Source organism: Heterocephalus glaber, unplaced genomic scaffold (genome assembly GCF_053883595.1).
Source record: "Heterocephalus glaber isolate CG9 unplaced genomic scaffold, H.glaber_assembly_v1.0 deba00001509, whole genome shotgun sequence".
In the NCBI taxonomy this organism is placed as follows: Eukaryota; Metazoa; Chordata; class Mammalia; order Rodentia; family Bathyergidae; genus Heterocephalus; species Heterocephalus glaber.
This window is the reverse complement of record NW_028258325.1, coordinates 43,900,906-43,920,058: the sequence shown is the minus strand read 5'-3', so window position 1 is coordinate 43,920,058 and position 19,153 is coordinate 43,900,906. Positions and strand designations below refer to the sequence as shown.

Here is a 19,153-nt window from a genome sequence, read left to right as displayed (position 1 = left end):
AGAAAGTATATTCCTAGCTTGAAAACCTACCTATATGACAACAGCAGGCTCATAAACATTTTAACTGATAAATTATATGAAACATTTAAAGCAGAAAAAAGAAGGAACACTTCTCCCCTCATTCTAGGAACTCAACATTGTGCTAATCCTAAAACTGGATAAAGATAATAGAAGAAAAAAGTATGAACATAGACAGAAATTTGTTTAACAAAACAAACTATTAGAAGTCAGATCTGGCAGGATGTAGAAAGTGGTTTTGTTATAGGAATGGCAGTGTTGGTTCAGAATTGGAAGATCCACACCCAAAAGTCATCATTTTAACAGAGGAAAGGAAAAAGCCATATGATCCTGTCACTAGTTGGAGAAAAAGTATTGGACTAAATCCCACAGCTGTTCATGGTAAAAGCTATCAGGAGACTAGAAGTAGAACAGAACCTTCTCAACAGATTAAAGACATGTACTCCATACTTCCAGCGAGAATGCCTTATATGAATGGAGAAGATACAATGCTTTCTCCTTAAGGTGGGGAACAAGGGCAGATATGCTTACTCTTTGTCTGCCCATTAAACTTTGAAACCTAGTCCCCACCAATATAGTCTGGCAATAAAATGACACAACTAGGATAGGATTGGCATGGAAGAAGCAAAATCTTTATATGTAGATGAAATGATCATCTACAGAGAAAATACTAAGAAATCTCTAGGAGCCCCTGGAACTTGTACTTGAATTTAGCAGGATTAGAAAACACAAGGTATATATAAAAATTCAGGTCTGTGTATACTTGCTATAAATGAAGAATTGGATATTGAAAGTTAAAAGTTATGTAGGAGTACAAAGGACCTAGAAAAGTTAAAAACAAAAACAAAAACAAAACCAGTGTTGGAAGAAGTACCTAATTTTAAGACTTCTTCTAAAGCTACAGTAATCAAGGCAGTGTTGGTATAAGGAAAGACATACAGAGCATTTGAATAAAACAGAGAATCTAGAAATAGAACCACACATATATGGTCCACTGAGTTTTGAAAGATTATTTAACATTAGCATTTTATAGAATATAAACTCAATCCAAGAGCCTAGGAAGAGATAATGTTTTCAGCAAATGGCATTAGAACACCTGGTATCTGTATATAAAATTTAACCTCAACCCTTTTTTTCCATACATGAAAATAACTTGAAAGGATCTATGAACCTAAATAAGAAAGCCTAAAAGTATAAAACTTTAAGAAGAAATTATAAGGGAAAATATTTATGAATTCAGAGTAGGCAAGAACTACCTAGGATACAAAAAACATGATGTATAAAAGGAAAAAATTGATAAATGAGATTCCAACAAAATTTAGAAATTTAAATGACATCATTAAAATGAAAAGTAGTCCTTAAACAAATCATATTTACAATGCATATAACCTATGAGCAGAATATGTAAAGAATTCTTAGAGCTCATTAATAGACAACCAATTAAAATGTAGACATAAGAAGATGATAACTAGCCAGTATAGCACAAGGAATGGTGTGCAATTCTAGAATCAGAAAAATACTAGTCAGTACAATAATAAGATTAAATTATACACTCATTAGGGAGATGAAGTTAAAAGTTTTAAAAGCCTTGTCATGACTTTTTCTTTTTGTTGGATTCTTCCCCTTTGCGTTTAATTTGTCACACTCAATGGATTCATTCTGCTGGGTTTCCTGGGGTTGTGATCCTCATTGTCTTTTCCTAGGGTATTGTCTAAAATTTTTTGGAGTGCCAGTTTGGTATTCATGATGCTCCTGAGGTGCTCTTTATCATGAAAGCATCTTATTTCTCCATCAATTTTGAAAGATAGTTTTGCAGGGTACATCAATCTGGGTTGGAGGCTGTTTTCCTTTAGGGCTTGAAATACATCACTCCCAGCTGTTCCTGCCTTGAGGGTTTGCATTGAGAAGTCTGCTGTGATTCTGATGGGCTTTCCTTTGTATGTGATTTGTTTCTTTTCTCTCACTGCTTGTAGAATTTTGTTCTTCTGTTGGATTTCTGGAATCCTAACTATTATATGCCTATGTGTAGATTGTTTTTGATTAAGGCTAGCTGGAGTCCTATATGCCTCACTTATCTGTATGTCAAGTTCTTTTCCCCTCCTTGGGAAGTTTTCTGCCATCACTTCTGTGAACAGTTTTTTTATGTCATCTGCACTCTCTCCTCTTTCTTCATTGACTCCAATCAGTCTTATGTTATTCTTCTTTTCATCTAGCAGCTGTTGGATTGATTTCTCATGTTCCCTTACAATTTTAAAGCAATTTTTCTTTTCCTGGTCACTGATTGCAATCTTATCTTCTATATGTGAAATTCTATCCTCACATTGGTTCATTCTGCTGAGCAGACTTTTGATGGAGTTTTTAATCTCTTGGAAATCTGTTTGTATCTGTTTTATGGATTCCATTTGTTTTCTATGTTGGGATTCCATCATGTACCTCAGATCCTCTATTTTTTTTAATCTGTGTCCTCTCTAGATTTATTAATCATGTCTTGCACCATGAGCAAAATCTTTGCTGTTACCTGAGTAATTATTTCTGATTTCATTTTTTCCAGATCCTCTTTTGTTGCCAGTTCAGAGAGTCCAGGTGTTTGAGTATCAGAGTGTTCCATCTGGTTTCCCTTTGGGGTTGCTGTAGGTGATCTGGAAGTCTGTTTTTGAGGCTTGTTTATGTGTCTTCTCATTTCCACGGGGGGGGGGGTGCTTCTGGCACCCATGCAGCTCACCTTCTCTGCCCTAGGAGCTTGGGATGGCAGCAGGGGAGCTTCCTTCCGGGTGCTGGGACTGGGTCACCTTCTCTGCCCTAGGAGCCTGGGATGGCAGCGGGGGAGCTCCCTTCCGGGTGCTGGGACTGGCTGAGCTTCTCTGCCCTAGGAGCCTGGGATCAGTATTTGTCTTTCTCTACCTGGCTTATTTCACTTAGCATAATGTCTTCCAGATTTACCCATGTTGCAAATGACAAAATTTTCTTCTTTTTAAAGTATTCATGATGATATAAATTGCATTTTTTTAATCTACACTGATGGATACTTATCTCAGTATTATGAATACTGCTGCAATAAACACAGGAGTGTAGATATCTGTTGAAATTACTGATTTCATTTCCTTTGGATATAGATACCCAAGGTGAGATTGCTGGGTCATATAGTATTTCTCTTTTTATTTTTATTTTTTTATACCAGGGATCAAACTCAGAACATTGTGCTTGCCAGGCAGGCACTGTGCAGCTGAGCTAAATCCGCGGCCCTCTCTTTTTAATTTTTAAAGGAACTTCCATACTATTTTCCACAATGGCTGTACTAATCTACATTCTCACCAACACACCATACAAACTGGGTTCTCTCTTCTCCTCTTGTAGCCAATACTTATCTAGTCTTTTTGATAATACTCACTCTAACAAGGTGAGGTGATATCTCATCATGGTTTCGATTTTCAGTTTCTTGATAACTACTGAAGTCATATACCTATTAGCCATTTGGCAGCCTACTTAAAAAAAAATGTCTATTAGGGGTTTTTTGCCCAATTTTACATCAGGTGGGATTTTTAATGACTGAATTGTATGCTGTCCTTATATATTTTTGTATATTAACCAAATCAAATATTGCTTCTAAATACATTTTTCCCATTCCATAGGTTGTCTTCATTTTGCTATTACCTTTGCCCTGCAGAAATTTTCTAGTTTGACAGACTGCTTATTTATTTTTGTTTTTTTATCACTTGTGCTTTTAGTGTTAGATTCAGAAGACTCATTGCCAAGACCAATGTCAAGGAGGGTTTTCTCTATGTTTTCCTTTCAGGAGTTTCATGATTGCAGGTTTTATGTTCAAGTCTGTATCTGTCAGTGCTCTGTCACTATGACAAAATACCCGAGATAACAAACTTAAAAAAAGTTTTATCTCGCAGTTTTGGAGATTTCTGACCATGATCAATTGCCCTGTTGCTTTGGGATCAAATCATGGTATGAGTGCATGCATGCACAAGAGCCCCTCTACTCCTGGCCAGGAAGCAAAAGACAAGAAAAAAGGAAAAGAGGAGTAAAATTACTTCAAGGGCATGCTCCCAACAACCTAAAGATCTCCTACTAGGCCTCACTTCTTAGTATCCAAAATCTTTAATGCACCACCCTGAGGATTGAGCTTTTAATGTATAGGCCTTTGGGGGGACATTTAACATCCAAACTATAACAAAGTCTTTAGACCATTTTGAATTAATTCTCATCTATGGTGTAAGAGGAGTGTCCATCGCATTCTTTCACACAAGGATACTCAGTTTTCCAATACCACTTAGTGAAGAGACTTACTTTTCCCCACTCTGTCTTCTTGATTCCCTTTTCAAACATTGGTTGTTGATCATATATGTGTGGGCTGGGGATGTGGTAGTGTGCTTGCCTAGCATGTACAAGGCTTTGAGTTCATTCCTCAGCACTGGAAAAAAACAAAGCAAAAAGCAAAATACAAAAACCCCACAGAAAACCTGATGAATTGATCTTATGTAGAACTAAACTTTCATAAAACAAATTCTGTCAAGACAGTCAATCTTAGAGCTTCAACATCCAAGGTATTATATTGGTCCTAGAGATGTTAAACACATATGAGAAGCATGAAAGACTGCAGGCTTCAGGTATAAAATTACAATGTTGCCAGGTGTGGTGACACATGCCTCTAATCCCAGCATTCAGGAGGTTAAGGCAGGAGAATCACGTGAGCAAGTTTGAGGCCACCTTGGGCTATATAGTGAGTTCGAGGCCAGCCTGAACTACATAGTGAGACCCTGTCTCCAAAAAGAGTTACTAATGTGTCCTTTGAAGGTGTAATCAACTGTGAGTTAATCTGGAGGTTCAGGAAATTAAATGCATCTTACTTGCCAAGAAAATAACTTAGACTTGGAAGAACAAAATAATTTTCAATCAACTTCAGAAATATGATATTGCTATTATCTTTTTTTGCTTTAGTTAATTACAACATTTGGAAGACATTTGGATATGAACATGTAAAGGAATACAATGTCTTTACTTAAAAAAAAAATAAGGAAAGCTAGGTGTACTGGAGTCTATATCTAGTTACTCAGGAGTCTGAGACAAGGAAGATCACAACTTTGAGGCCAGCCTGGACAATTTAGTGAGGCACTGTCTCAAAATTCTAAAAAATTAGAAAGGCGGGGGGGTGTTGCTCAGCACTCCCTGGGGTAAATCCTTCGGCACTGCAAAAACAAACAAATAAAAAAAGATAAGAGAAAAAAGAAACGCCCCCAAAAGCAGAATAATATATCAATGTTTACACAGGGCTAAAATATGTTCATTGCAATGTCACAGGTCTCACCCACATGATGCCTCAGGGAAGTAAATAGGGGAATATTTTTCCCATTCCATACTCTTCAGAGCTCATTAAAGTTAAATGACTTACTGAAACGCATATGAGTCCAAAGGGCTGAAGTAAGTACAGATAAGCTCTAAGATCCTAGTGTCTCTGTGGGTAAAAGTTTCCACTCAAGGGAGAGAAGATAAATAAGAGAAAGATAATTAAACTTAATAAGAAAATGAGACTAAGCATTTTTACTCAGTATAGTGATCAATTGCTGAATGGTTATTTAAAAATTAATATTCCCTCCCCCTGAAACAGTTAACAATCCCAGGATTATATAAAGGAAACAATTGACTCAACAATTGTCCTCATCTGTGTCACGGTGTCTCAGCCCGCGGGTAAGTCAACGGAGACCCTAGAGGGGGAGTGAGAATGACAAGGAACAAGAGACACGAGAGATAGAGACAAGACAGGTTCCTGATCAAGTCTCATTTATTGCAGAAGCTGTTACAGCATATATACTGTAGGGCTAGAGGTGGGGAGCAAGGGGAGGGTACTGGGGCTATCTCCTTGTTGCCGGGTAGACTTGCAGCAGGCCCAGACATGCCCGTAAAAGGCACTCAAGAGTTCTAGCGGGGGGGGGGCAAGGCCCCCCACATCACGGAACTAATTATAGTACTCATTCATAGAGTTTTTGCAAAGATTAAATGATATAATATATATAAAGAATGATAAGTACTCCCTAAATGTTAATTGCTATTGATGATGTTGTTTTTAATCAGGGTAGATAGAATGCTAGATAAAAAGTAGTGGATATGAATGCTAAATAAATAGTAGGATGTTTCATGCTGCATTGTAAACAGCCAACTCTAAATTATCTTTCTTCAATTCTTTTACCTAAAGGGTGTAGACATATTACTAACTCCCTCTTTCCCAGGAATTGCTCACCATAATGGATTACATTCTTTGCACCTACAAAGCCTTACAGAAATACAAGAAGTTCCTGTAGCCATCTCTCCCTTCCAGTCTTTCCCCTTTCCGTTCTGACAAAGCCATATGAGGAGCGGTCGTCCATTGAAACCCACACAGTTTATGACAATTTAAGAATGTAGTGGCTGAACTGGAAAGGCCAGTCAGCTTGACTATCATTTCCTGAGAATCAACTGAACAACTCATATTCTCTTTGAAAGGTTCATTAAGGTGGCCATGTGTGTATTTCTAAGGGAAGGACAGATAATTTATCCAGGGATAAACCTGTAAGAAGTTTTTCCTCAGATGTGCCCTCTAAATGTACTCAAAAGGCTGTTGTGGCTGATCACGCTTAGATATGATCTCAGTGTGGCCCAAAGGTCTCTGACTGACGGTGGTTCTGTTAAGTCCCTATAACGTAATCCCCATAGCTGCCTTCCTGCTATCCTATTGCCAGCCTGAGGATGTGTTATTCAGGGCATGTCACATGAGTAGGTGACCATTCTTGTCTGCATCTCAGAGCAGCTGACAACATGGCTGTTGACCTAAATCAGGGACCATCGGGACCTATCAACATCCTGTGATGTTAGCATATGGTTCTAGCCTGTCCTGCTTGAATGGAGACAATTTTAGGAATGATGAAATTTAGCAAATGAATTCTCAATCAAAACCTTTTTAGATAATAATCCTGGAAGAACTGAGACTGATGCCAGTGAATTCACAAATATAATGCTTCTTGCATGTTGACTATAATCAGTGCTCACTAATAGAGGTTTTTCTCTATTAGTGAAATGAATTTATGGACCCTAGGTAGTCCCAGATCCTACTTCATACACATGTGAGATGTCATTTTGATAAATACCATTGCATTGCCAAAGAGTCAGATTGTACTTTCAATTCTCATTGTAAAAGTGATCAAAAATAGAATTTTGATAGTTACATTGAACAGGGTGCTTTAGTCAGATTTATTTATTTATTTTTAGAAAAAGGTTTTTATTTTTTAAATATTACAAAATGTTTAAATTCATATTTTAAAGTTGGTGAAATCTCAGATTTATATAACATTTTGTAGCCAATTTTTGGGGGCAACAAAAACGTCAAATGTTAACTTATTTCACTTTTGTATTAATAACAAATTTATTTATATGGTAGTCCTGAAGAGGCATAAGAACTTCTTGTTTTTAAAAGAAAACATTTAATAAACTATATCATAACCCCAAAAGTATGCTGGAAAAGTATAAAAGGTTAGAGGGAAAAAGAGCTTCAGTTTAGTGCCATTTTTTGGCATGTCCTGAGTCACCATTCTTTCCTGTTTCTAAGATTATGATTTTGTCATAATTGGTTTAGTTTTAAGATGGTAACATATTAACAAATTATTACTGATATAGGCTTTTCAATTTGTCCAAAATTATGCAATGTAAGTGGAATGAAGCAGCATTTCCAGTTGACAAATGGATCTATGGGTAATGAGGCATTTCTTAAATAAAGCTTGCTACAATTAAACCAACAAATGGTGGCAATGAGAAAACTATTGAGAAAGTACAACCAGGGAATGTTCAACTCAATATATGCAGGAATCTGTACTTTAAGTAAAAGAATGAATACCTGAAGGAGTACAAATGGTAACCAGGTACCAAGAAAACAGACAATGAGTTTGTGCAAGAGTATTCTTTTAGAGTTTACAGTGTAATTAGGGAGGGATGAAGAAGGAATATACAAGATAGGCTCATTCATATAGGAAGTTATTTGAATAGCCTGTACCAAGGTAATAACTTCTGACCAAGAGGTTATAAAAGGCATAAATAAAATTATCATCATGGAAAGTGACAGGCAGTAACTCTGAATGCTGACAAAGACAGGATATTTGTAAGAAATAGTCTGTGCCTTCAGGCTTTGGTAGATACCTGGTCCTCCCAAAACATAAGCAAGGACTGAAATCCAAATCAAAATTACTGCAAAGAAATAAAACACCTTCTGACATTTAGATGATAGCTTGGTGAGTTTAGAGAAATTCAGGCAATAATCTGTACAAGATATTAAGAAGACTGGATAATGCAAAAAGCCATAAGTAAAGGAAATAATTTGAGCAAAGAGACAGATAATGGTATTCAGTAAACCAAAATCCCTGAAATAGGATATAATGGAAATGTTTACCAAAAATAAAAAATCAACAAATGCTCATGAAACACAAAACCATTCCATAAAATTTTGATAGCTGTTTTTTCTTCTCATACCCAGTGTGAGGGTATTTAGTAATATTTTCCCAAGTACGATCAAGAACAACAGAAAAGTAGCATCTAGAGGCTGATTTGTTTGATGTAACTGGTTCTGAAAAGAGCAGCTGTCTGAAGAAAAAGATGTCATATTTTTAAATTTCAAGAAGACCTGCTGGAAAATACATGATAAAGCACTGCTTCACTTTATTTTCCGTTCCTTATCTGAAAAAGTTCCATCACAGGTTCGTGGTACTAGGACACAGAAGCCTAGCTGCCAATCTGACGACTGCCAAGTGGTGTTGCTTGGAGGAGGCCTAGATGGAATGACCAGATGAGTCTCTCCAGAGTCTTCCTAACCAATGATCCTATTTTATTTTGATTTTGCTGCCTTCAATTATGTCACTGTTGGTTCCTTGCATTTCCTTTTGCTATGCCAAAATGCTACGTAAGCTATCCTTTGTTGGTGTGGGTTATCTCTGGAAGTTGAGTTGCTGGTGCTCCTGGCGGCGCTCCGGGCCGCATCTTCCTCCGGAGTCCGCCAGCAGAAACCACCCGCCAGAGCTCGCACCCTGCGCGTGCTCCCTACCCGGCTGGTGTCGTCAGATTTAATCCACTCAGATTAGGTTTATGCCATTAGGGAATAATTTTATAATACTGTTTAATCCTTCATTTGTTTTTGGATTACAATTAAAATCATATAGGAACAAATTTATTAGTCTAATTTGAGTTATATTTATCTGTTCTGAGACTTTCATTTTTCTGTTCTCAATCTTGAGAGAATTCTTGTGATTTATTAACTATTATCCTTATATTTTCCGTATGTGATATTAAATTATATAATCTTAACATTTTTACTGTATATTTTCTTTACCAGGTAAGTGTTAAGACTTCCTTTGCCAGAAAATTAACTTTTATCCTTACCCTTTGTTTTTTTCTATCTTTGCTATATTTTCTTTTCCCTGAGATATATTTCTTTCCTTTGAACATAATCATATCGATCTTTTTTCTCTTTTTTTCCTTTACTAATATCACATAAGTATTTTAATTTCTCACTGGAAAACTGTGTTAAAAATTTAAACACATGCCATTTTTGAAATTAATATCTAAGGAGATTTCTTTGCACTTACACTTCATAACAGTAGATATACAAATATTTCTTAAAAACAGAAAAGATCTTGGTTAAAACGAAGTGTATTTTATCTTCTCTGGGACATTGGTTAAGTCAACTGGCAAAATAAATTTGCAATGTAAATTATGCTTAAGAAAATCTAGTCTTGTGAAATGCTTCTAGAAAAAAGAAAAAGAGGGCAAGTTTTTAAAAGTGTAAATTACCTTCAATTGCAATTAACAAAACTCAATTTAAACTGTCTCAATAAGTAAAGGCATTTGTTGGCTTCACTAATGGTTGAAGTCCAGAGACACAATATGATCAGGCTTCCACCACCATTTCTTTCTTTTTTTTCTTTTTTTTTGGTACTGGGGATCGAACTCAGGACCTTACACTTTTGAGGCAGGCAGCAGCACCACTGAGCTAAATACCCGGCCCTCACCACCATTTCTTTACAATCCTACAGGCTCTATTTATAGCTGTGTGCCAGATTCTTCCCTCTTCTCAGTACAATGCCCATATAAAATCCAGATCACATTTACCCGTCACATTCTACAGAGCACAAGAAAGGATCAGTGTTATTGAAATCATCCCATAAAGCTGAGATTTGCTCTTATTGGACCTTCTCACTCAAGTCACATGCCCTTTACCAAGCCAACTATTGCATACAAGATAACATACACTGATCCATTTAGCCTAGATCCTAAGCTCTTCTTTGGAGCCAACTTCCCCAGAATGGCAAGGCTAAAATTTAAAAACCTATGAATGCAATTGAAGCAAGAAAAAGACTACTATAAAGAAATTAGAGAAATATATTGTCATATACTACCTCTTAATTTGAGCACAGTCTTTAAAATGAGGAAGACTTTGGACCTGGAAAATAAGCATTAAGAAAACACCAGCCTAGTGGTATTTATTATTGCTGAAGCTTAATATAAGGAATTGTTAGGATGTAAGTGGATTAGGAGAAAACTGTCTTGCTCGCCACTTTTCCCTAGTATTTTGTACAGTGGCATAAAGTAAGTGTTGAATAAATACTTGTTGAATTAATGAAGCACTGTTTTCTAATAAAGGACCTTTTATTTGAGCATCAGCAAGCTTTGGTTACAAAAGGAGAGAGAATCCACAAAACACTAAATGTGCCTCTTCTGAGAAAACAGGCAAGAGGGGAAGTGATAAAACCCTAGAACTCAGGTTTTAAAAAGAGATTGAAACATACTGGTCGATGAAAGTAGAAGAGAAAGAAATTTGAAAGTAAGCATAGAAAGAAAATGATATGAGAAAATATTAGGGGCAACTTTTTTCTGAACTGTGTACTGGCTAAACTCAATCAAGTCAGAAGACCAGCATGATTATAACTATTAAATCCAGCTCTTAGCCTGGGTATATAGCTCAATGGTAGAGTACTTGCTCGAGGCTTTGAGTTTGATCTCCGGCACCAACAAACAAACCAAAAATAAACATTTATTTTGTTTGTTTTTTGAGACAGTCTTTTAATTTTTATTTTTGGTACTGGGGATTGAACTTGGGACCTTGTGATTTCTAGGCAAGCACCTGGACCACTGAGCTAAATCCCCAGCCCGTGACAGTCATGCTATGTAGTTCAGGCTGGCCTTGAACTCACTTTGTAGTACAAGCTGGCCTCGAATTTATGGTGATTCTCCTGCCTCAGCCTCCAGTGCTGGGATTACAAGTGTGCACCACACCTGGTTTATTTGTTTAATTTAATAGTGCTGGGAACTGAATCTAGACCCTTGTACATGCTAGGCAAATGCTTGTCACTGAACTACATGCCTAGCCCATAAAAATGCATTACTTCTGACAGTTTCTGTAGGTTAGGAATCGATGAGTGGCTATGAGTGGTCTGGCAGAGGTCCTCCGTGAGGTTCAGGTAGGATGTCATGTGAGACTGCAGTCATCAGGCTTTCCAGTGATGGAGCATCTGACCTTGACTGGCTAAAGTCAGTGACAGGAGGCCTCAGCCCCCTTCCTGTGGGTCTTGGGGCTGGTTTTCTTAAATGTTTTAAGAGAATCAGTTGGAAGTGGTTATGTCTTTTATTTTGTTTGTTATTTATTGATATTTTTTGAGATAGGGCCTTGCTAACTAATCCAGGCTGGGATATTTAGCTCAAAGAAAAAAAAGTTTGCAGTGGGGATATCTTTTTTTTTTTTTAGGTACTGGGGATCGAACTCGGGACCTTGTGTTTTTGAGGCAAGCAGCAGAACCACTGAGCTAAATCCCCAGCCCCAGTGGGGATATCTTTACATAGTTCAAGGACTATTCTGTAGGAGTAGGCTAATTTTGTGTCTTAGAGATTTGAATAAGAACTAAGATGAAGATGTCTTCAAAGACACTTGAATTCCAGAGAATATTCAAGGGCTTAAGAAAAAAATACCCAAGACCTAGAGTTAGATCTTAAAGAATCAAGGCTCTTATGTGGAAAAACATAAAAAATATTTTTATATATGACCAATATACTATAGACATTTAATGTAATTACTGAGGGGTTCAACCAGGGAAGGAAGCACCAAGTGGCTTAGCCTGGTACATTTTTTTTTTTTTTTTGGTACCAGGGATTGAACTTGGGTCCTTGTGCTTGCACAGCAGGCGCCAAAACCACTGAGTTAAATCCCCAGCTGGTACATGGTTTTGAAGGCTAATGAAGACCAGATGACTTTTGGACTTCATTCTGGTTTTATGAGCCTGTGATTCTACAAGTAACTTACAAACCTTTGCAAACTTACAGTAGTGAGGAGAACTTACAGTAGTGAGAACCCAGCATAACTATTTCATATTTACAGTGTTGGTTTAAATCAGGTAATATTTAGGTATTGCTTAGATTTAGATGTTATTGTAAAAGAATCTAAGAGGATCCATATGGATTTTACACATTTATTATATTTTGGGGGCAAACTATGAGCAATGTATGTGTAGCGTAAATTGATCTAGGAAAAAACGAAAGCAGGATGATTTCATATAGGTAGCCATCTATTTAATATTTATTTAGCACTAATAATTATTTAGCACTAGAGTGCCAAACACTAAATGCCAACTGTTATAGGTGTTGGGAAAAAAGAGGTGTAAGTTACCCAAGTAGTCCCTGGTTTAAGATCACTTAGTGTAGTGGTGAAGAAACATACTGTTTAAGTTGGAGTCTTGATTTTACCACTTCCTAATTGTGTGGCCTTGGGCCAAGGCACCTAACTTCCTTGACTTTCAGTTTGCATAACATATAAAATAGGAATGAAAATGATACTTATGCTGTAGGGGTGTTTGTAGGGTTAAATGGGTTCATATGTACAGAGTGCTTAGAACGTTTTCTGAGATGCTGTATGTGCATGTAAGCATTTTATTTGTTTTGCCTTGGGAAGCTCCCAGTCTAGTTTAGATCATCTTCCTGCACTGTCCCTGCAGTTGTGTGGAAGCCGAAGAGCATCTCTATTGCTCCCCAATGGCTTTTGCACAGTGGTATTGTACATGCCTTTCCTTAATCCGAGGCACTGGAGCAGCAGTGCTATTTTCCATTTGAACACCAAAGGTTGGAGCACATTCTGCAAATTTTAGGTCATTTGTCCATGAATGGACTTGGGGATATGATCATCTTAACCCAGACACATGACCTGAAAATTGGGTAGAGCTGATGCAGGGGTTGATCGTGGCGTGGTGACGCAGATTAGTGCTGTAGCCAGAAGCAGGGAGGATGCTACATGACAGCAGGCTGGTCTGTAGGGTCCCTACTTGGGGATCATAAAAGGCCTCTAGTGGAGTCACTTCCTGGCTTCACGTCTTCATCATCTTTACTTTTGGAATGAGTTTCAGGCTTCTTACAAAGGCCATCAACTTCTCCGACCCCAACTCAAATGTGGCTCCTTCCCCTCTATGATCCAACCACACTGGCTTCAGTTTCTGCCTCATTCGAACCATCTTCTTTTCTGCCTCAGAGGCTATAAATAAACTGTCTCTACTGTCTGGAACTTTGTCCTCTCTTCTGTCTTCTTCTCCACTGCATACTTTGCTTAGCTCCTCAGCTTACATGTGTTTTCCTCTGAAAAGAAATTCTGAATTCTCACAGCAAGTTAAATCTATGTACTACTGTCATGGTCGCCTGTACTTTTCCACAGGATGGATCACTCATCCAATAGTTTAGATAGATAGAGATAGATAGATAGATAGATAGATAGATAAATAGATAGATTGAACTTGGGTCCTTGCATTTGCGCAGCAGGTAGCGAAACCACTCAGCTAAATGCCCGTCCCCAATAGTTATATATTTTTATAAGTACCTGTCATTTCTCCTCAGTGGACTTTATGCTCCATGAAGGCAGGGCCTGTGTTTTGTTTACGACCTTAGTGTTAAATCTCTGGTTTCTGGAACATGGGAATCATTCAGAGCATATTTGTTTAATGAATAAATGAGGGAGCAAATTGGAGTTTATATGCTGTCCTAGACAGTTTGGGCTGCCATTACAAAATAACATAGATTGTGTCTTAGTCTGTTCAGGCAGCTGCAACAAAATAGACTGGATAGCTTATCAAACATTTATTTATTAACAAACATTTATTTCTTAAAGTTCCGGAGGCTAGGAAGTCCAAGATCAAGGGGCAGATCTGGTGTCTGGCAAGGGCCCACTTCCTTATTCACAGACAACTGTCTTCTGTGTCCTTACATGGTGAAAGGGACAAATGAGCTCTCTGGGGCTTCTTTCAAAAGGACATTAATCTCATTCATGAAGGCTGTATTCTCACGTCTTAATCACCTGTCAAAGACCCACCTCCTACTACCATCACCTTGAGAGTTTGGATTACAACATACAAAATTTGTTTTATTTTTGGTACATAAACATTCATTCCATTGTAGTCCGGGTGGCTAAAACAACAGACATTTATTTCTTCTCCTAGTTCTGGAGACTCGCACATCAAACACCAAGATCTGGCCAATTTGGTTTGTGACAAGGACTTTTCTTGGCTTGTAGTAGCCATCTTGTTGCTATCTCTCATGGCAAAGAAAGCAAGACAGACAGCAAGCTCTTCGCTGTCTCTTGTAAGAGTACAATCTCATCCTGAGGACCTCACCATAAAGATCTCATCTAAACCTAATTAGCTTCCAAAGGCCCCATCTCCAAGGGACATCATATTGAGGATTAGGTCTTCAACATATGAATCTGGGGAAAGATACAGCTCAGTTCATAGCACATGTGTTATCTCATTTGATCCTTGATTGACAACCCTATGACATAAGTTCCACTTGAGGATGAAGAAAATGCAGCTTAGAAAGTTGAATCTGCCCGAGGCCAGCCAGCTTCATAGTGACGGAACTTGGAGGTTTAAAGATCTAGGAACAATTGCCTTAAAAGCACCTGAAAAATTGCTGCTTCATGAGATCCTTGAGGTATTATCCTCCAGGTCTGAGCCATTTGGTCTGGAGGTGAATGTAAAACCATGTGAGGCTGGAGTGTGAAGGGAAACTCAAATGGAGAGGAGTGTTTATGGGGATTCTTAGTTGGGCACAGGATTGCTCCTGAATGTGGAGGGAAAAGGTACTGAAAAACATGGTTTATTCCTATAGAGATTGGGGGAAGGAGTTTCACAGGAAACTGATCCCTGGAAGGCTGGGGGTGGAGCTTGGAATTATGATGTCAAGTTTTACAGGGAAATCTTTGACTCATCTTCCCTCACCCTTTTGGCCTCATTCCCAGGTCCCACACCCTTTTTTTTTTGGCACTGATACGTTTTAGAAAACAGGAGAAAGAGCCACAAAATACATACACACATACATACATACTTACATACATACAGGGAGTGGGAGTTACAAAGACCTGTAAATGATCTTAGAATGAGAACATTCCTCCCACATGGAACCCATGTTGAGATAAGGGTGAAGTTCTCACAGTCCTCTAGAACCTACTGAACTCACAGTGTTCTGGAAATATCGCCAGTAATGATATAGCTAAATTCATGGAACTACTTCTCTTAAGTAGGAACTGTGGAAGGTTCTGGAGGTTTAAGGAGCTGTGTGTGGCTTCCCTTGCCCTAGGGAAGTTGTCGGCTACAGGATGATTAAGATACTTCTGGGCAAAAAAAAAAGAAAAAAGAAAAAAGAGACTTCCGGGCACCAGCCCTTTATCTTGGCCACTATTTCTATAGAAAGGAGCATTTTTAGCCACAGCACACCAGGCGTGGGCCATGCTGGGAACAGGCTGAACTTCCTCCCTCTTGTCCTCTTTTCCCCTTCTGTTTGCAGCCACTCCTTTGAGTACAGCCACTGTCCTCCTGGTTCCTGCCAAGAAGGAAATTCAGGAGCTTGTTCTATGCAGTGTGTTGGAGTTGATGACCATTAGTAGCCATGTTGGCATGCAAGAGTCATATGGCATCTCTGAAACTAAGGACTAAGTTACATCCTCTGGCTTATGTTACTAAGCTCTAGGAGGAATATTAAATGATACATTATGTATTTTGTAAACAAAATATTACATAATACAAAAAACTGGGATGATCCTCACAGATGAGGTAGATGAGACCTTAAGATCACCTACTGTCTCTACATTTACTGTATGCTATGCCCTCTTCTAAGCATATAGATATTAAGACATTTAATCTGCTGCATAGTCCAGTGGGGTGTGTACTATTATTATTTTCCTTTTACGTTTGAGGAAGAAAAAGAGTCACATAGTAAGGGGCAGAGCTGAGATTCAAAGGCAGTCACATTCCAGAAACCACCATTAATCAACAAAGCATCCTCCTGTATACTGCATCCTTACAAGGTATACCCTTTGAGCACTTGACTGAAAATTACAACCACTTACCTTAAGGATAGGTGAGTTGCTGGGAGGCAGAGACTGTACTTCATTTACACACACACACACACACACACACACGTTCAATGCCTGCCACGTAGATGGAACTCAGTAAATATGTCCTGAAGGAATAAATACCTCTGGAGAAGTATACAACATATCAAATACATTTACTATATTTTTCCTTCTTTTCTTGGTTAAGTGTGCCCATCTTCTTCAACCACTTCCAACAGAAGGTAGTCTGGCATTTCTCACTGTTCTCATTGGCCTCCTTTGCACTTTTTCTATTTCTTACTCACCACAACTTCTTACGTGAGGAAGATCCATGTAAAATGATCTTTGAAGATGTGAACACTGTACTTGGAGACTACCTGACTGACGCTGGTCCAGCAGGACTATCCTTTCCTTCCATAGAGCAGGTCTTCACTACCCAGAGCTCTCTCCTCAGAGCCCAAGCCTGCCTTGCTCTGTTTGTAGGCCTGCGCAGGTTCTTGACTATAAAACCAAGTACCCAAGATGACCCTTAGGTCTTTATTAGGCATATAAGCAGAATCCCTTAAGACAACTGTCTTCTATTCTTCATTCCCTCTTTTCTATTTCTTTTCCATCTTTTTCTGTGTGGAAGAAACTGGTAAGAAAGGTTCTCCAAGGTTTTAATGGAATAAAATAGATTAGATTTGATGAGGCAATTTGGGCAAGAAACTGCTTCTTCTATTCAGGAATCTAGAGAATTTATCAATTTTGTTTTTGTGGGCGAGATTTCTTATAAGGAAAAAAAAAATACCAGCATCACTTGCCTCACATATTGGACCACGTTTCAGGAGTTAAAGGAAGATGTTTGAATTTGGAGATGTTTTGGAAAATCCTGTAGTACAGTAGACAGGAATGTCTGCAGTGTGTCTTGTTGGTCTCAAGTTGGGAAAGTACAGCCTCCGGTTCTCATCACAGACTAAAACCAAGATTAGGTTATTAGATAAACTGGCAATCCCATGCACAACGATTCTCTATTGATTCCGGCCAGGGCTTTTGTTTTCAGTTGTTTGTTTGGGTTAGAGATTACTTTGGGAGAACTTTACGTCCTACCGTATACTCTCAGCTTGGTTTTTGGGGCCTGGGGTCACCGCCTCCAACCCTCCAGGGCCGCCGCCCTCCCCGAGCGGGATGGCACACCAAATCCCCATCGATGGAGAGAAACGGAAGAAGGACGGCGGTCCGGGAGCGCGCGAGGTCGCACGTGCGCCCGCGCGCCCGCTCGTCCTCCCACGCACGCGCCCGCCCGCCCGCCCTCCCGGGAAGTCTCGCGATGCCGTAGCTGCTCCCGCAGCGGGTGGCTCGGGGTGTTGCTGTGGTTGCCTGAGTTGCTGCGGCGGCGGCGGCGAGGGCTGCGCTGGTGGAGGTGCCGGCCCCTGGGCGGATGTTGACATTGTGTTGTTGTTATTGCCGATGGTAATGGCGGCGGCGACGAGCCGGACCCTTCCTCAGTAGCCAGAGCCCAGGGAGTCCAGGCTGCCGAGGCAGCCGAGAGCGAACTCCGTGGCCTCGGAGCCGCCGCCGCCTCGCCAAGCCGGTGCCTGGCGCCAGCCCTTGGAGTCAGGCCCTGGGCAAGGGGCTACGGGCGCAGAATGGCGGATTTCGACGAGATCTACGAGGAGGAGGAGGACGAGGAGCGGGCCCTGGAGGAGCAGCTGCTCAAGTACTCGCCGGACCCGGTGGTGGTCCGCGGCTCGGGTCACGTCACCGTGTAAGGCAGGCCCCGGGATGGTGGGGGCCGGGGTGCGGGCCGGTCAGGAGCCCCTCCCCGGGTCGGCCTGGTGTCTGGGCCTTCGGGAAGAGCAGACCACCCACCGGGAGCTGAGAACCCGCCTGTTCTCTCATGTTTAGGTCTCCAAAGAGGGGGCCGATCCTGTCCCAGCTCCTCCTACACACCCCTCTTAGCAGGCCCCACAGGCCTGGACGATGTGCCTCATCCTAGGAGGGAAGGTTTTTCTTTAGAGTCTGCTCTTCTGCTTGGTGTGGAAGTGCACTTACTCATGACCTCGTCGGGTTACCCTGTGGTCCTCTGCCTTAGAGCCTAGTGAGATAGGGTTTAGACCAGACCTGGACCGTGTAAGACCCTAGTGACAGTCGGTAGTGAGTTTCACTATCGTGTGTCTATATTTCACACACACCCACCGATCTTCCAGTTTCTTAACAGCTAATATCTGCGGAACTAACGCAAGTTCCCGTGAATTGTATATGATGGAAACATACAGATGAACATAAATTTAGGATGGGCACAAAGATATATATGCTTACGAATTTTAAAAAAAATCTACAGTCTCTGTAATTTAAGTCTTTCCTTGGAGCTTGAACTCTGTGTTGGCTTCTTCGTTTGATAAGGGTTCTTGTATTCCTAATGGCAATGTCAAAAGCCCAGTATTATCCAAACAATAAAAAATGAAAGCTTTCTGAAAGGTCATGAATAATAAAGGAACGTGAAGACTTGAACCAAATAATAAGCTGTCCAGAAACGGGAAGTTTTGTAATGGTTTTCTGAGAAGTCCAAAGTTTTGTATAACTTGAAGTATTGGTACTCTTTCATTTTAGATCTCTTGTTTGAATCATAGATCAGACTTACATACATGTATCTCTGTACTTCGCCATTTCAATAATATAAAAGCTTCAGCAAGTCTGAGTGTCTGAAACAGTTTTCATCATATTTTGGTACAGAATGAGTGGCATGTGCTTTGAATAACTTAGTGAAACAGTAAG

At 39.6% G+C, this 19,153-nt stretch overlaps 1 protein-coding gene, 1 long non-coding RNA gene and 1 pseudogene across 12 annotated transcripts in view; 1 reads left to right on the top strand and 2 right to left on the bottom strand.

Moving 5' to 3' along the window:
• Positions 1-7,648: 7,648 nt before the first annotated feature.
• On the bottom strand, positions 7,649-8,792 carry LOC101698358 (putative G protein-coupled receptor 160; annotated as a pseudogene).
• Positions 8,793-17,199: 8,407 nt separating this feature from the next.
• On the bottom strand, positions 17,200-17,651 carry LOC147825148 (uncharacterized). Its single transcript, XR_015441365.1, has 2 exons — positions 17,486-17,651; positions 17,200-17,351 (listed from the first exon to the last, which is right to left on the bottom strand). It is a non-coding gene; the product is annotated as an uncharacterized LOC147825148 (long non-coding RNA).
• A 47-nt stretch (positions 17,652-17,698) lies between these two features.
• The window catches only part of Chic2 (cysteine rich hydrophobic domain 2), a 111,607-nt gene continuing 110,152 nt past the window's right edge, over positions 17,699-19,153 (top strand). For 7 of the 11 annotated variants that reach the window (XM_087187663.1, XM_087187660.1, XM_087187662.1 and 4 more), the window contains exon 1: positions 17,706-18,143. In XM_087187663.1, the coding sequence (XP_087043789.1) occupies positions 18,025-18,143 (119 nt within the window). In that variant the 5' untranslated portion in view covers positions 17,706-18,024. Of the gene's footprint in view, positions 18,144-19,153 lie in introns of all 11 variants that reach the window. The other 4 variants (XM_021262344.2, XM_004849712.3, XM_087187665.1 and 1 more) reach the window with 4 other exon arrangements.